This window comes from Sturnira hondurensis, unplaced genomic scaffold (assembly GCF_014824575.4).
Source record: "Sturnira hondurensis isolate 20B ecotype Veracruz unplaced genomic scaffold, ASM1482457v3 Scaffold0016284, whole genome shotgun sequence".
Lineage (NCBI taxonomy): Eukaryota > Metazoa > Chordata > Mammalia > Chiroptera > Phyllostomidae > Sturnira > Sturnira hondurensis.
In genome coordinates, this window is record NW_028088915.1 from 476,967 (window position 1) to 491,981 (window position 15,015).

Here is a 15,015-nt window from a genome sequence, read left to right on the forward strand (position 1 = left end):
GAGAATGGATGAGATAACTCTGGGAGCATATGCAGAATATGGACAACAGTGAGTTGGAGACAGAAGTAGGCACACTGGTATTTACAGGACATTACGGAGACGAAAAAGGAACAGAGTCAGAAAGAAAATCCCAGGAGAATGCTATGGAGGTGAGAAGAACAAACTTCCAGAAGGTGGGAGTGATGAATAACTAAAATGAATGGATCAGTAATGTGGCTAAAACTGTATCACTTGATTTGGTCATTGGGAAGTCCCTGGGAACCTGACAGAGAAAAGCCTTGCACACAGTAGCAGCCAGGCTGGACCGCAGTGGGTTGAGCAGTGCCTGTGAGTTGATGGAACCGAGGGTAGCCCCTTTAAGGGACGCTGGGTAAGAAAGGATGGTTGGGATGGAACAACAAATAGGAGGGGCTGCATTGTGCGAGGGCCAAGGGAGAAAATGAGACCATCTAGGTAAGGTGCTTGGCAAAGAATCTAGGATATGGTAAGTGTTCAAGAAACATGAATTGATACCATTCACTTGTCGATCATATCATAATTTCAAACATTACAATGTGCCAGGCTCTGTTCTGGGCCCGAAGATTTAGTAAGTAAGCAAGAGAGACAAAAGCCCTGCCCAAGGAGCTGACATTCCAGTGGGGAGACAGACAAGAAACAAGATGCAGTAACTCAAAATTTATAGTATACTTGATAGTGGTAATCGTGAAGGAGAAAAAAAACTAAGGACATATAAAATGCTGAAGGGAACAAAATTTTAGATTGGGTGGCTCGGGAGGGCCTCACTGAGGTGACTTTTAAGACTCAAAGAACTGAGAAAAGTAGCTATAACTACAAGTGGGAAATAATATTACTTATTATCACTATTGTCATTAGCATTCTTAGTATTACAGTAACATGGTTATTATATAATCACTATATCTCTGCCACAATTAATGTTATCATCATCACTGCTGTCTCTGGAACTCCTGGGAACAGACCTATAACTAGATACTCCCTCATTGCTGCCCGGTGGGGAACTAGTGCGCGTGGGAGCAGCAGAAGCAAAGCTGCATCTGTGAATGGTCTCGCACACAGTCATTGCAGGTTAACAGTAGCTTCACATATACGCTGAGGGGACGAGGTAGCCGGCACCAGACCGATCTCCTATCCCATCTGCACATAACAGGGCCATCTTCATACCCCGGGGGCAGAGACACAGACATCTCTGAAGCCACCGTGACTGCAGCTTGAATCAGCTCAGATGCAATGTGTATGACGTAGAGGTCACAAGATTTTTTTTTTCACTTGTCTTTTTTTAAATTTAATTCTTGTTCAAGTACAGTTTTCTGTCTTATATTCCCAGCCCTGCCCCCCCCCCGCCCCGCCCCCAGTGCTTCTCGGCCTTTTGGCTAAGATCAAGTGTAGTATCACAAGATTATATAATCAAGTTATGTTACTGCCGGATGTTTAACCTGATTGTTGGGTACAGACTCAGCCAGTACCATCTGGGAATAATGAAGAACTGGAATTTCTGGCTGTTCACCTGGCCCAGCACACCACTGAGAATAGCTGGGTTTGTGACAAGCTCTTAAGAGATTACACTGAACCTGGGGATTAGGCCTTACTTGTGATGAATGCAGTTGATCTTTCCACAGATTGACTTGGACTAATTACTATCCTCTGAAATTCAGAGAAAATCATCCTCCCTACCCCCCAAAAAGGAAAAGAGTCCAAATGCCTGAGGACTCATCCTATTTTTAATGTTTAAATTGCTACAACTTTTTTAAAAGGTACAACATCAAGTGTTCATTCCTTCACAGTCACAGGCTTCAGTGGCAGGTGGCATGGGACATATGTGACCTGCAGGCTTTAACAACAAACCCCATTCCTCAACTGAGGTAATAGAAAAGTTTTGCAAGTATCTTAGATGCATTTTTCAGGTGTATTTATTATCCTAAGGGACTAAATACTGAACTTGTCTAATAAAAAAATAATAACCTCAAGATCAAAGCATAGCTTAACTAGCAGTGCTTAGAATATAGAAATGTGTTCATTGATTCCTTGCAAATGTCTGTGTAAATAAAACATTATAAACACTTCTTTTCTGGCTACAAAACTAAAACCCTGTAACAACCAATAAAATGCCTATGAAAGAAAGTAAACAGGCCAATTATTTATGGTTCAAGCTAATAGCAATCTCTTATATTTTTAATATTATTATTGCTTAACTGTATAATATTTATTACAAAACATTTCACATACACATACAAATATTCATATAGAAAAGTATGTATACTGCATTATACTCAAGGAGCCCAGACGCTGACTTCATAAACACCAAAGTCTACTTGAAGGCCACGATGAAATGCAGGTAAGGAGGGATCTGAATATGCCTGCCCACAGCCAGGCAGCTAGTGTTCACATCTTCTGCGAATCTCAGATGCAGTTGGAAAGTGTAGAAGAGGGAAGGCAGGATTTCACTGAACCTGGTAAAGACTAAGAAGCAGGACAGAAGTTTCCATGAGTTTACTGCCTTTGTTTAAGAACAGCTTCATGCTGTCACACTGTGGCTGAAGCACTGAAGGATGTCTGCGCTCCGTGTGAGCTGCTGAGCCAGGGTGCCCGTGATGTCTGGAGAGTCTCGCAGCCCAGACCGCAGAAGAAACTCCACGCAGGCCACATGCTGACCTGCGCAGGCCAGGTGCAGGGCTGAGTAGAGACAGAAGTCACATGAACTTAGTGCACAACCCCCAAAGCAATGGTGACCTGGTTGGTAGGTTGCTCCTAATGAAAATATTGATTCTTTCAATTGTACAGGTTCTATATTTCCATAATATGTCCATGTGACTGCCTATACTAGATCAAAACATTTTCCCTTTTAACCTGATTGGGTTAGAAATGGCTTAAAAATAACAAGACCAACTGGGGAGAATTTAAGAGACTTGTCGAAAGCAACAAAGCAAGTTTATAAGAAATAGGAGACTTTAAATGGTAAAGAAAACATTTTCAAAGTTTTGTGAAATCTCTGTGTAAGTAAAAATATCACCATAAATAAGAATGATGTGGCCAAACCACCCCCTGACCCCCGTGGAAAAAAAAGCAATAAAACAAAAACAGCTGACAAATCTTCCTGTTCCAGTTAGAAAAAGCGCTGGATGGATCCTGACTCTGTTCTCATCTTTAGGAGAAATCTGTGTCCCTGGACTTAGTGACCACCCTCTGTGGCCCCAGAGTGAGTAGTCAGTTATCTATAAGGTTTTTGTTTTTTTAAAATTCTGAGTCTTTGAAGCATCATGAAGCTCCCACTACACTCCTGAAGAATGATGCAGAGAATGTTACTGAGGTTTATTCTAAAGTCCGAGTTTAAACAATTAGCTCTGACAATACCCCTCTAAGCCCTAACTTAAGAAAACTGTAATGGGCCCCGGCTGGTATAGCTCAGTGGATTGAGCGCGGGCCTGCGAACCACAGGATCGAGGTTCAATTCCCAGTTGGGGTGCATGCCTTGTTTGCGGGCCAGTTCCCAGCAGGGAATGCACGAAAGGCAACCATACATTGATATTTCTCTCCTTCTCTCCTTCCTTTCCTCTCTAAAGATAAATGAATAAAATCTTTAAAAAAATTGTAATGGCTATATTTTTACATACACTTCAAAGAGAGATGACCTATGAAGAATCTATAGAATGAATACCTGGATAGCTAGTAGCATCATGGGTGAAAATAGAAAGTGCTTTCATGTCACATATATTGTTGCAGTTTAAAACAAAAACAATAATAGTAACAGCAGTAGTAATGAGTAGTAGGCACCATCGTTGCCATGGTAACAGCAATAGTTCTATAGTTTTTCAAACACAGATGTTATTTTAAGGAAGTTGCTAAGCTAGTATTAGCTTAGTATTAACTAGGATTTAAAAAAATGTACAACTGTAAAAAAAAGTTTTTAAAGGTCCATGTATTGTTTACTTTCCACTGACTGATAATTTCCGAGGCACACAGAAGTCGTACCTGATCGATTTCTTTCATCTTTAGAGTTGATGTCAGCACCCAAAGATACCAGCATCTGAACTGTGCTCACATGTCCTTCCTGAGGGTTGAAATAAACTCGTTACTGCTGTGACAAGGACCTTTAAACATAAACACTAATGTGTATATATATATTAGTCCTTTTTCTAAAATACTCAACTGCTAAAGCTGACTTTTCATATCTAAAGGAAACCTCATTACATCACCCTCAACTTCCAGTATAAATCATTAAAGATAGGTTTTGGTGATATTCAGTTATTAGAATATAACTGTTATAGATGGTCAACTCTGTTGGCCAAACTAGCAACTAAAATAGTTGGATTTCCTTCAGTGTAATAAGTGTAATTATTGTGATTGCTTGTGAACATACAATTCCAACTTATCCCAAGCACATATATACTTTGCTATAATCCGTAGGGCAGAAATAAACTAGAAAAGATGGTCATCTCTCCTGGGTAGGATTCTTATCATAGCTGGCATTATCATTCGTGAGGCAGTTCGTGTACTTTTTGTCTCACTAGTTAGTCCATTAGTGTCGGTGAGACTGAAATCGAGGTTAGAGGCTCAATTTTCCTGTGGGTGGACCCAACAGTGTCCCACTCTCCTGCCCCCACGGCCACAGATTACACTCACAGCCCACCCTCACTTATCTATCCACTTTCTCATAGGGAAGTGCAAGCAAGAATGTGTAGTTCCCCAGAAAACATTTATTCTTGTTGCTAGAAACACAAGAAGAGGAAAGTAGCCAATTATGTTAAAGACAATAAGCAAAAGACTCCTAGCATTTAAATGGGAGGATACAAGCAGCTGCTTTTATAGTGAAAACTTTTCGCATGTCTTAAATATTTTATACATTGGAGAGGCCAGTAAATGCAATTCCCTTGCCTTAGTTGAAGAAATTTTAACTTCTGAAATCTACTGAAGTATAAAGAGTTAAGAATTTGACCCAATGGAATTTTATAGCTTCAAAAAACATCATTCTTGAAAACAAAAAAGGGTTGGAGGAAACATAAACTCCGGGCATTTTATGGGAAAAAGGTGTTTTGAGTTTCTACCTAGCAACAAATGAAAAGGCAAGTTTCTAGTTAAAGGGACACAGGGATTCAGAATCATAAACATTTTGGGAGCATATCATGAGCAATTTCTTTCTTCCACAGAGATGGAGCCAGAGAAATAGACCTTGGAGCTATTCATTAGTGGAGTAAGGCAAGTCTAAGGAACCAGGGATAGCCTCATGAAAAAAAAAAAACAAACCTTAGCTGCATAATGAAGTGCTGTGAGGTAGGTTGATGTTGCTCTCACATCTACATCAACGCCAAGTTCAGAAACCAAGAATCCGATGGCTTCATTCTGCCCAGTGACTGCTGCCCTGTGTATAGCCTGGGCCCCCAGGGAATCCTCAGCAGAAATGCAAGCCTAGTAGATTGGGAAGAGAGAGGAACAAAAATAAGAAGCAGAGAAACCTGGGTCCATGGATCTTCTGACGTTTTAGCTAAACTTTATGGGCTATGTGCATTTTTCTGGGCTGATGTTATATAGCTTTTGTCAGATTCTTAAAAGACTCTGTAAACAAACAAACAAACAAACAAAATGGTTAAGATTTAATGCTCTAAAGCAGGGGTCCCCAAGCCCTGGCTGTTAGGAACCAGACAAGGGCAGGGAAGCTTTGCTCACATTACTGCCTGAGCTCCGCCTCCTGTCCCCCACCCTCTCTTTCACCCCCTCCCCTGGCCCTGTCTGTGGAAAAACTGTCTTCCACAAAACCAGTCTCTGGTGCCAAAAAGGTTGGGGACCACTGCTTTAAAGCGTGCTAACAGTGCACTCAGTGGGGAGTTTATTGTTATTACTATAAAACAGCTAGTGTTTATTGAAATCTTACTTTGCTAATTGCTTTATGTACATTATATTATTTGTCCCTTAGAATAACTCTCTGAAGAATTTAAATTTGTCAGCACTTTACACATAAAAATACTGACACTCAAAGAGGTCAAAAGGTCCCACATGGGGACTGTGGCAGTGCAGGAATTTGAACCCAGGATATGAATAACTATGACTTCTGTTTATCCCATGACCTAAAACTCATAGGAAATAACAAAGGAATAAAACCAAACCATTACTATACCTTATGTTCTTCAAGGAGCAACCTGGCTATGTTGATGTGCCCACACTGAATCGCATCCATGAAGGGTGTGAGGCCACACTTGTCTCTGCAGTCTGGTTCATACTGACACCTAGGGCCCAAACCCAGAATAACAGAGCTGAGAAAAGCCACTGCTTCAGACCCAATGAATGAACAGTTGAGTCTTGACCACTTGCGGTAGGCTACATGCCCTACAAATGATCTGTGAAAATCCGGAGCACTCTCCCTCTTTCCATCCATGTCAGTATCAAAACTTAGCTCTTCAACAGTGTCAATTTCCAGCAGTGAATCTCCTCCTCCTGTAACCTTTGTACCCCCATGGTGTGGACTAGCAGCTGTTCAGCTTCTCGTGCCAGAAGCCCCACAGTCATCCCTAGGCCCTCATAACAGATATACGACTGAAACCTCTAAATGCTTTCAGCAAATATTTTTTAAATGTTTTCTTTCTACACCTGCTTTCTCTCCTTGGTCCAAGACAATAGATAATAACATCCTAACCATTTTCCTCACCTTGGTTTCTGCCTTGCTAATCCATTCTCACAGTTACCAGAATAATCTTTCACCATGCAATTTGGGTGTGGCCACTCTTGTTAAAAACCTTTAACTACATACTTTCCAAAAACAAAGCACAAAATCTGGAACCTCAGCACGACCTCTGGTGGCCAAGATAATGTGGCACAAACTTACCTCTCCAGGTTTCTCTCACCCACATACCGTCCACCCCAAATTTACAGCAAACTGTGTACTTCCTGGTTGTGCTTTCTTCTAGGTCCTGTTTATTTCCGGGTCCTACCTGTCCTACCATCTTCTTAGTCCCACTTCCTACCTGTCCTATCTTCTTACATTCCTACCTTCCTTACAATCCTACCTGCCTACTGTCTTCCTGGTCATACCTTTTTCTTGTCCTGTCTTCTTCTGTCCCACCTCTCCTTTTCCCTCCCGTTCCTGCCTTCAACCTCCTGCCTTAGCTTCTCAGTCTCACCTCCTGTAAGTCCAGTCATCTTCTCTCTTACCTTCTTCATGGTCCTGCCTTTTTCCTGCTCTCTCACTTGCCCAGGTCTTTGCTGCCTTTGCACTTGCTGATCCCCTCTGCTTGGAACATTATTTCTCCATTCTTCACTCAGCAAACACCAGCTTTTATCATCACAGCTTCCATGTGACCTCACAGAGGCCTGTCTTCTCTCCTGCATCAATAGTACCCTTGCTTCCCCATTCCACTGTATACATTTTTGTAGTATTACGGGTTTCCCCCAATACCTGAAAGTAGAGCATTCCTATGAAACCATTTGTAAGCCAAATGGTGTAAAGTGGTATTTCCAGCTTCCTGAAAGTCTGCATTACCTCTACCACTTACTTCACTTTTGTGAAATACCTACATTAGTAGAGTAACCGCTTTTCTTGTTACGTAAAAATCCTCTTTGGATTTCTTTTGGTTAGTGAAAACAGGTAGCAATGTAGGGCTCGTGTAAAGGCAAAGTGGGGTAATATGAACTTTCAGGAAGTTGGGATACCTGTATTACAATTTAAAATTTTATGGTATTTATTTCTATGATTGTTTACACTGGACTTCCACACCAGCCTATAGGGAAAGGACTGTGTTTGTTTTGCTTACCACCGAGTACCTAACACAGAGGAAGTGCTTAAAAAAAGTCTGTTCAATGGATGAATACTTGAAAATTTTCAGACAACCAAGTATGTTCCAATTTGCAGCAAATAAGCTTTACACATAAGCAGTGCTTTCAGGGTACTGCATTAAGTTCTCTTCTTGTCTTACCATATATTGTCTCCTCAGGTAATATGTCTTACTCTTATGAATTCAGTCACCACCTCTATGTTGATGAGGCCCACATTTCATTCTATCTCAGCGTATACCTGTCCTTTGGGCTTCATATCTGTGCCTCTAACTGCCCTCTTGATGTCTCTGCTTGGATGTCTCACAGGAACATGCAACGCAATGTGTCCAGAAGTGAAACTGGCATCTTCCCCACAAAACTGCTTCTCCCGCCCTGCTCTCCACCTCAGTAAATGGTACAAGCACCACCATACCAGCTGCATAAGTGAGAAACCTGAAAGTCATCTCTGACTTTTCCTTCTCTCTCATTTATTTTATGGAATTATTTCCCTAGATCTATTGGTTCTACCTAAACATCTCCAAACCTTTTTCTTCATCCCTACAGCCAGCTTCTCAGTCCAGCAGCCATGATTTCTCTCCTGTCTAACTACAACAGCCTCCAAACAGTCCCCCAACAACCTTCACAGCACCCACTGTTGCTTCTCCTCCAATTCATTCAATATTTTGCAACCAGAGATCTTTGAAAATTGCAGATTTCTTACCACCCATCCCCATGCTTAAAACACATCAGTGGCATCTTATATGCTTAGAATAAAACCTAAAAGCTGGACTTCCTCTCCAGCCTCACCCTGCACCATTCCCTTCTCACTACATACAAGCTTCAGCGCATACTGAGCTTCTTCAGTTACTTACATGTACTGTGTTTTTTCCAGGCTCTGAGCATTCCCTGGTACTGTTTCCTCTGTCTGAGATGCCCCCCTGCTTCCTACTGTCTGCCTCCTTCAAGTCACAGTTTAAATATCACTGGGGCTGAGATTCCTTACTCTTAGACTTAGCTGTATCTTCCTGTCATATGCTCCTGCAGGGATCCTGCAATTCTCTGTAATGGTCACTAGACTAACATGACTTGTGCACTGTCCATGAGAGGGAAGCCACATTGTCTCATTTCTGTTGCAGCCCCTGCATCTGGTACAATTCATACTAGGTACTGAATAAATACATGGGTATTTTTGAATGAACAGACAAATGAATGATTTTCTCTCATGTTTGTTAGCTATTTTTGTTTTATATTAAGTTATCTGCTTATGTCCTTTCTTCACTTCTCCCTTGGTGCCTTAATTGCTCTATGAACGATTTGCTTGAGTTCTTCATATAGCATCGAAATTAACTGTCATAATTAGCAAGTATCTTCTTCAATTTGCTGTTTTGTTCTTACCTCTGAAGAAGCACCTTTACTGCCTCTAAACAGCCGTGCATTGCTGGGAGAAGAGAGTTGAGAATTAGAGTTTTTAGGTGGACACATAAAAGGCTTCTTTCCTGCTGGCATCAGTCTCTGTCTCATTTTTTTAGCTATGACTTACAAGAAGGTATAATTTTATTAAGTACATTAATAAAAATTTGGCTGGATAACTGGTAAAGAATATTTTTACTGAATAGGTCTATAGCCCAAACTGATTGTTTTTTTTAGTACTTTCACAAAAAATTTTCAATACTAAACTTATCTCCTCACTTTTGTGCCTAGAAAATATAAAATATTTTAAGAGTAATCCATGACACAATAACCAGGAATTTCGTTCTCCTACTAAAAATAACTATAGTCAATAATAAAGATTATTGACTCTCTATGCTCCAGTACTTTGTGTCAATGACAGGGTGCTGTTTCTCTGGACGGCAGGGGAGCTAATCAGACAACCTGTGGGCAGAGAAACATTTGCTACTCACCGGCAAAGTTTTAAAAGGAATTTCCTTGGTTTCTACCTGCCCACTATGGGTAGAACAAATGTGTGCTTATTTCCTAAGCTATATCATGTCACAAGCATTGATTTTTAGAGAACTAACAGCTCTGTATTCTAACTCAATGCACTCTCTAGAAGGCTGAAGATTATTTTCTAAATTTCTTGGTCTGGATTGTTGAGCTCATTAACATCTATTTTATCTTATGCCATTGCATTTTTGCTTGTTACTAATTTAAAATAATGTACAAATAGATAATTCAGAATGAAGAAAAATTACTCAAAACAATGAAAACTGTGCCCCAAATTTATATTTGACATTATCACTGGATAAGTCAAATACACCCAGATCCAAGTATTAATTATAAGTACCTATATTTATTTAAATGGGTAGTGCTATGGTAGGTATTGTTGAGGATATTTTAAAAAATGTCTCTTTTCCTATTGCCTTTAATAATACAAACAATGATAAAGAAATGATAAAGTAGTAGCAGCTAGTTCTATGCTCACATGTTAATAAGCACTGTGCTATAGGTTTTACATACATCTGGTTCTTTAAACCCTATAAGAACCTTGTGATATGGGCATCATTGTCATCATTATCTTGCTGATGAGGCAACTTGCTAGTGAGGAACAGAACCAGCTTGCCATCCAGCTGGGGAGAGTAGGAGTGATATGCATGAACTAGTAAGAAAGAAGAGCATGTTAAGTGCCAAATGACATTCGCTTCATAAACTAAGTGTATGCCAAAAGCTGTTCTGATTCCCTGATCTCTTTTCCAAAACCCTCCAACTTGGTGACATTTGGCAGTGCTAGGAAAGCATGCTGCACATCTGTGCTTGTGTGCCTACAGAGCTCTGGACCATACCTGCCGTGTGCAGAGGAGTTCTGCCAATTTTGCTCTTTGTCTTCCAGGAATCTGGGCATACGGTGAGTAAGTACTGGAGGATTTGAGGGTCACCTTCTCGGCAGGCAATGTGGAAGCTGTTCCAGCCATCTTTGTTCTTCAAAAGTGGATTTGCGCCATGTTCCACAAGGTCCTGGATCACCCCAAGATTCTTTCTTGTGCAAGCCATCATCAGAGGAGTCCTGAGTCCAAATAGGACAAGCTGTCAGGTGGAGGGGCAGCTGAGACATGAGAAGGGTGCAACCAGGTCTTTAGAGAAATATACATCCTTCTTAGAGATGAAAAACCTAGAGGACTCAGTGGTATGGGAAGTTGGAAAAACTGGCAACTTCTCTGCCTGTCCTGATGACCCTGGGGAAAATAACTGTGATATAGGCATGCCTACAGGAAGGGGATACTGAAGAGGCAAAGCCACTCCTGAGCTAGTTTACAGTATGGCAGTGAATCTGGACAGAGCTAAAACAAACCATAAAGTATGTCCTGAAGAATACTGCATAAGAAGTACTCCGCTGGCCTTATCCCAACCACTTCAGTCGGAAACCATTTATTAATTACATTATGCTGAAAAGGAGTTTAAAAAGAGCATTTGACATGGCATCTAGCCATAAGAAGCATACACTGGTGAAGCAAATAAAGCAATGTGATTACAAGAAGTTTCTGAACTGACTTGTGTCCACAACTATAGGAGAGTGAACATGTGATTTGGGGTAAGCCATTTCACTTCCATGAGGTTCTTGGCCTTTTGTCTGCAAAACAAAGGGGCTGTGATTTTTAAAGAGCAGGGGCACGTCTTGTTTATCTCCTTGTTCCCAGAGTAAGAACCTGTGTCTGGCACACAGTGGGAGCTCACTATATTTGGATGATCTCTAAGGTTTCATTATCAAAAAGGTAATGTGGAAATTATAGCAAATATGAAATTATGGGGGGGGACCCAGATAAATGAAGGCTGAAATCTTCAAGAGGAGCTTCATAGAGGGAATGAATCTTGAGCAAGGCATAATTGGATAATTGAAAATGCTGGGAATGTATTTCAGAAAGCCAAAAAGGTAAAAATGGGAAAAAATGTCTTACTGTGACTATACACATCCAAATGCATGATCAAATGAACCTCCTCCTTTTAGTGTGTGTGTGTGTTTGGAGGCTGTTTCCTTATCTGAAGAATTGCTTCAAGAAATAGAAGAGGTCTTTGCCTCTTGGAACTGTCTTTATTTATTTTTTTAAAGATTTTATTTATTTATTTTTAGAGAGAGGGTATAGGAGGGAGAAAGAGAGGGAGAGAAATATCAACATGTGGTTGCCTCTGGTGTGCCCTCTACTGGGGACCCTGCCTGCAACCCAGGCATGTGCCCTGACTGGGAATCAAACCAGCGACCCCTTGGTTTGCAGGCTGGCACTCAATCCACTGAGCCACACTAGCTAGGGCTTACTTTATTTTTTTAAACATCACCCAAGGGTGTTTATTGATTTTAGAAAGAGAGGAAGTGGGGTTGGGGGGGCAGGGATAAGGGAGGGGAGACAGAGAGTTTGGATCAATTGCCTCCAGGGACCAAACCTACAACCTAGGTATATGACCTGACCCAGGATTGAACCTACAACCTTTTGGTGTATGGGACAAAGCTCCAACCAACCAAACCACCCTGCCAAGGTTTAGAATTGTCTTTAGATCAATTTACCAGCAGCACAAGAAAGTCAGTCTTGTGCTTAGTCACAGCCAAAGTACAACCCTCAAAATACAACCAGGCCTACTCTCCTCCTTACTGTAAATACTCTTTACTGCATATGGCTATCTGCTCTGTTTCTTATTTATATCACATCAGGAATTACTTGTAAGCAAGAACTTCATTATGTTATGAATCTTAAGGCCTTCATAATATCTAAGGAGCTGGACACAGGGAGTACTAAAAACAACATTGGTCTAACAAAATGCAATTGGTTTGAGTGATGGTAAAAGTGAGCATCTTTGACTGTGGAAGTGGTTATGCAAGGTTTTATACATAATAAAATCACAGAGAGCACCACCTTTACACAAGTGTATGTATAACCTGGTGCACTGTGAATAAGCATATTTTCTGTAGCAATGTCAGTTTCTTAGTTCTGTTATTATGATGTAACTGTGTAAGATGTTAACTTTGGGGGAGCCTGGGGGAAGGGCATGTGGGACTTCCCTGAACATTTCCTTGAATATAACTTTTTGTGAACCTATAACTATTTCAGATTAAAAAGTTAAGTCAATGCCATTGGTGAAGTAATCATTTACTTAGATGTCCCCAGAAGAACTACAGATCCTGGGGCTCACGTTATATGTAGTACATACAATTCATTGTTTGATATTATTCTATCCGGTAATATTCTGTATTGTTCTCTGCTTTATAAAGGGAAGCAAATGCCTGGGCCAGTTGACTCTCCAAGGGCAAGAATAATGTGCCCTAACGGGGAAAGCTGAAAGGCTATGCAGTAGAGGCAAAGTAAATGGGAATCTATGATTCTTCAGGAGAGGGATACCTTTCTGGATACTCCTGGATATCCCACCACCTACCAGTCACCTCTCTTCAGGCAGTCGACCACGGCTCCCCCACACAGCAGGTACTGCACGCAGTCCCGGTGGCCCATGGAGGCAGCTTCGTGTAGAGGCCGCTTGTAGTCTCGGTTGGCGGCCTCAATGTCCAAGTCCCAGTCCTCGGCCAGACAGGCAAGAATGTCCCGACGCCCATGGCGGGCGGCGCAGTGCAGCAAGGTGTCGCCCGCCCGCCCCGGGCAGCCAGCGCCCCCAAGTCTCTGCAGCTCCTCCCGCAGGATGCACAGCCGGCCTTCTTGCACCAGCCTGAAGAGCTGCCTCGGGTCCCTGGACGCCGACATGGTCACCGGGGCCAGATGAGGTGTCAAGAGTCCCCTGACCTACCCTGCGTGGGGTGGGCGTACTACTGTACACCACCCAGGTGTCCGTTTCTCACTCTGAACTCCACTCGGGAGTGGGGCAGGGGAGAGACCGCGCTTCTCTAGGCTGGATGGTTAGTGCACCTGGAAACTCCGCAGGTCAATGCTAAAGCGCGCTCTAGGTGCGGACAAAGCAGTGTTCGAGGACGAGCGGCACTTAGGGAAGCTGCCGCTCTTACAGGTTTCATTTTGGGGCAAAACACTTGATGGTGGGTTAGCTGTTGTCAAACCTACCGAGACGGGCGTGTGCCGCCTGGCGCCTCTCACTCTGCGTCCTAGTGGGGTCAGCCTGGGATTTGACTTTCTCCTGGGAAGGGGGTCAGTGAGGTACCCACATTAGTGAAGAGCTCCTATCCGGGCCGCTGGATGGCAGCTCCGCGCCCACGAGACACCCGTGAAGGAGCCCGCCGGGAGCCAGCGCCCACACTCTTTACCAGCGAGACACCACCCTTGGAGATGGGGTGGGTCCCGCCCTTTCGGGTCCAAGGCCACACCCTCACTAAACCGAAAGCAACCTCCTCTCCACTGCTGCCCCTCCGTAGGTCCCCGAGAGCTCGGAGGAACTCTGGGAAAGTTTCCATTGGCCTCCATTCCTTAGCGGAAGCACAGGCAGGCGGGGCCATTGGCCGAGGCCGCGCCCCCTCCACACTCGCTTTCCGATTGGCCGCGGGGGAAGTCCATCAGCCCAAGGCTGGCTTTTCCCGGGGCAGCTATAGGGCTGAGCTGTCAGAGGAAGACCGAGGCCTGCTGTGTCTAGCACTGCCTTGTGGACGCCGGGACTGGGAGGCCAGACTGCCTGAGTCCGGGGGCGACGGCGGTGGCTGCAGCCCCGGTCCGGAGCGCCATAGTGCGTGAGGCCGCGGACGTGGCAGGGAGCGCGGGCGGGACCCTGAGCTGTGAACACTTAATCTTTTGGGGTCCTGAGCGAGGCTCTGGTATCTCCGGGGGGGGGGGGGGGCGGGGCGGGTCTGCGGGGGGGCGTGAGGACCCTGGGCCTGGGCCTGGGCTGTCACGAGGCGGGTGAGCTGAAGGCTCGCAGCCGAACTGGCAGGGTGGAGGCCGAGGGGCACACCTACACTACGTTCTAGCGCTCGAGAAGTGGGGAGGTCGTCGTTTCTCGGTGTTTGTAGGAGTCACAGGGAAGGTGGCCTTGGCTTCAGGCAAGCCAGCATTCCTTTTCTACTTTGGTATTTTGACCTTGGGCGAGTCATTTTATTGTGCTCTTTTGCCTCTTTTACTTGTAGTCTCCCTCCCCCTTACTTGAATACTAAGAAGAATTGAGGTAATGTGGGAAGGCCTTGAGCTTGTGGAGGATGCGTTAAGGTCTCAGCAAGCTGTATGGAGGGCTGGAAGGAATTTGAGTAGGTGTTGAGTTCTTTCTCTATCTAATTAGGTACTAGTCATTTAAACCTTTTGGTATTTTCAGTTCCTTTAAAGGTAAAATGGGAGTTGCTCTATTTGCCAGACCTGGAAACAATTATGCTCTACATATTAGATAGCACTCCGT

At 43.3% G+C, this 15,015-nt stretch overlaps 2 protein-coding genes and 1 non-coding gene across 5 annotated transcripts in view; 2 read left to right on the top strand and 1 right to left on the bottom strand.

Moving 5' to 3' along the window:
* Positions 1–1,368: 1,368 nt before the first annotated feature.
* Positions 1,369–1,568, top strand: LOC119000867 (U2 spliceosomal RNA). Its single transcript, XR_005069430.1, has one exon. It is a non-coding gene; the product is annotated as a U2 spliceosomal RNA (small nuclear RNA).
* Positions 1,569–1,714: 146 nt separating this feature from the next.
* ANKRD16 (ankyrin repeat domain 16) lies at positions 1,715–14,092 on the bottom strand. Its single transcript, XM_037065911.1, has 7 exons — positions 13,111–14,092; positions 10,536–10,756; positions 9,151–9,193; positions 6,125–6,233; positions 5,257–5,418; positions 3,985–4,063; positions 1,715–2,688 (listed from the first exon to the last, which is right to left on the bottom strand). Exons 1-7 carry the CDS (start codon positions 13,428–13,430, stop codon positions 2,531–2,533), a joined length of 1,092 nt encoding a protein of 363 aa, XP_036921806.1. The 5' UTR covers positions 13,431–14,092; the 3' UTR covers positions 1,715–2,530.
* Positions 14,093–14,222: 130 nt separating this feature from the next.
* FBH1 (F-box DNA helicase 1) overlaps positions 14,223–15,015 on the top strand; it is a 44,404-nt gene continuing 43,611 nt past the window's right edge. For 2 of the 3 annotated variants that reach the window (XM_037065909.1, XM_037065910.1), the window contains exon 1: positions 14,266–14,355. Coding sequence is in view for 1 of the 3 variants with exons in the window: in XM_037065908.1 (XP_036921803.1) it covers position 14,355 (1 nt within the window). In the remaining 2 variants the exon portion in view is untranslated. Of the gene's footprint in view, positions 14,356–15,015 lie in introns of all 3 variants that reach the window. The other variant, XM_037065908.1, reaches the window with a different exon arrangement.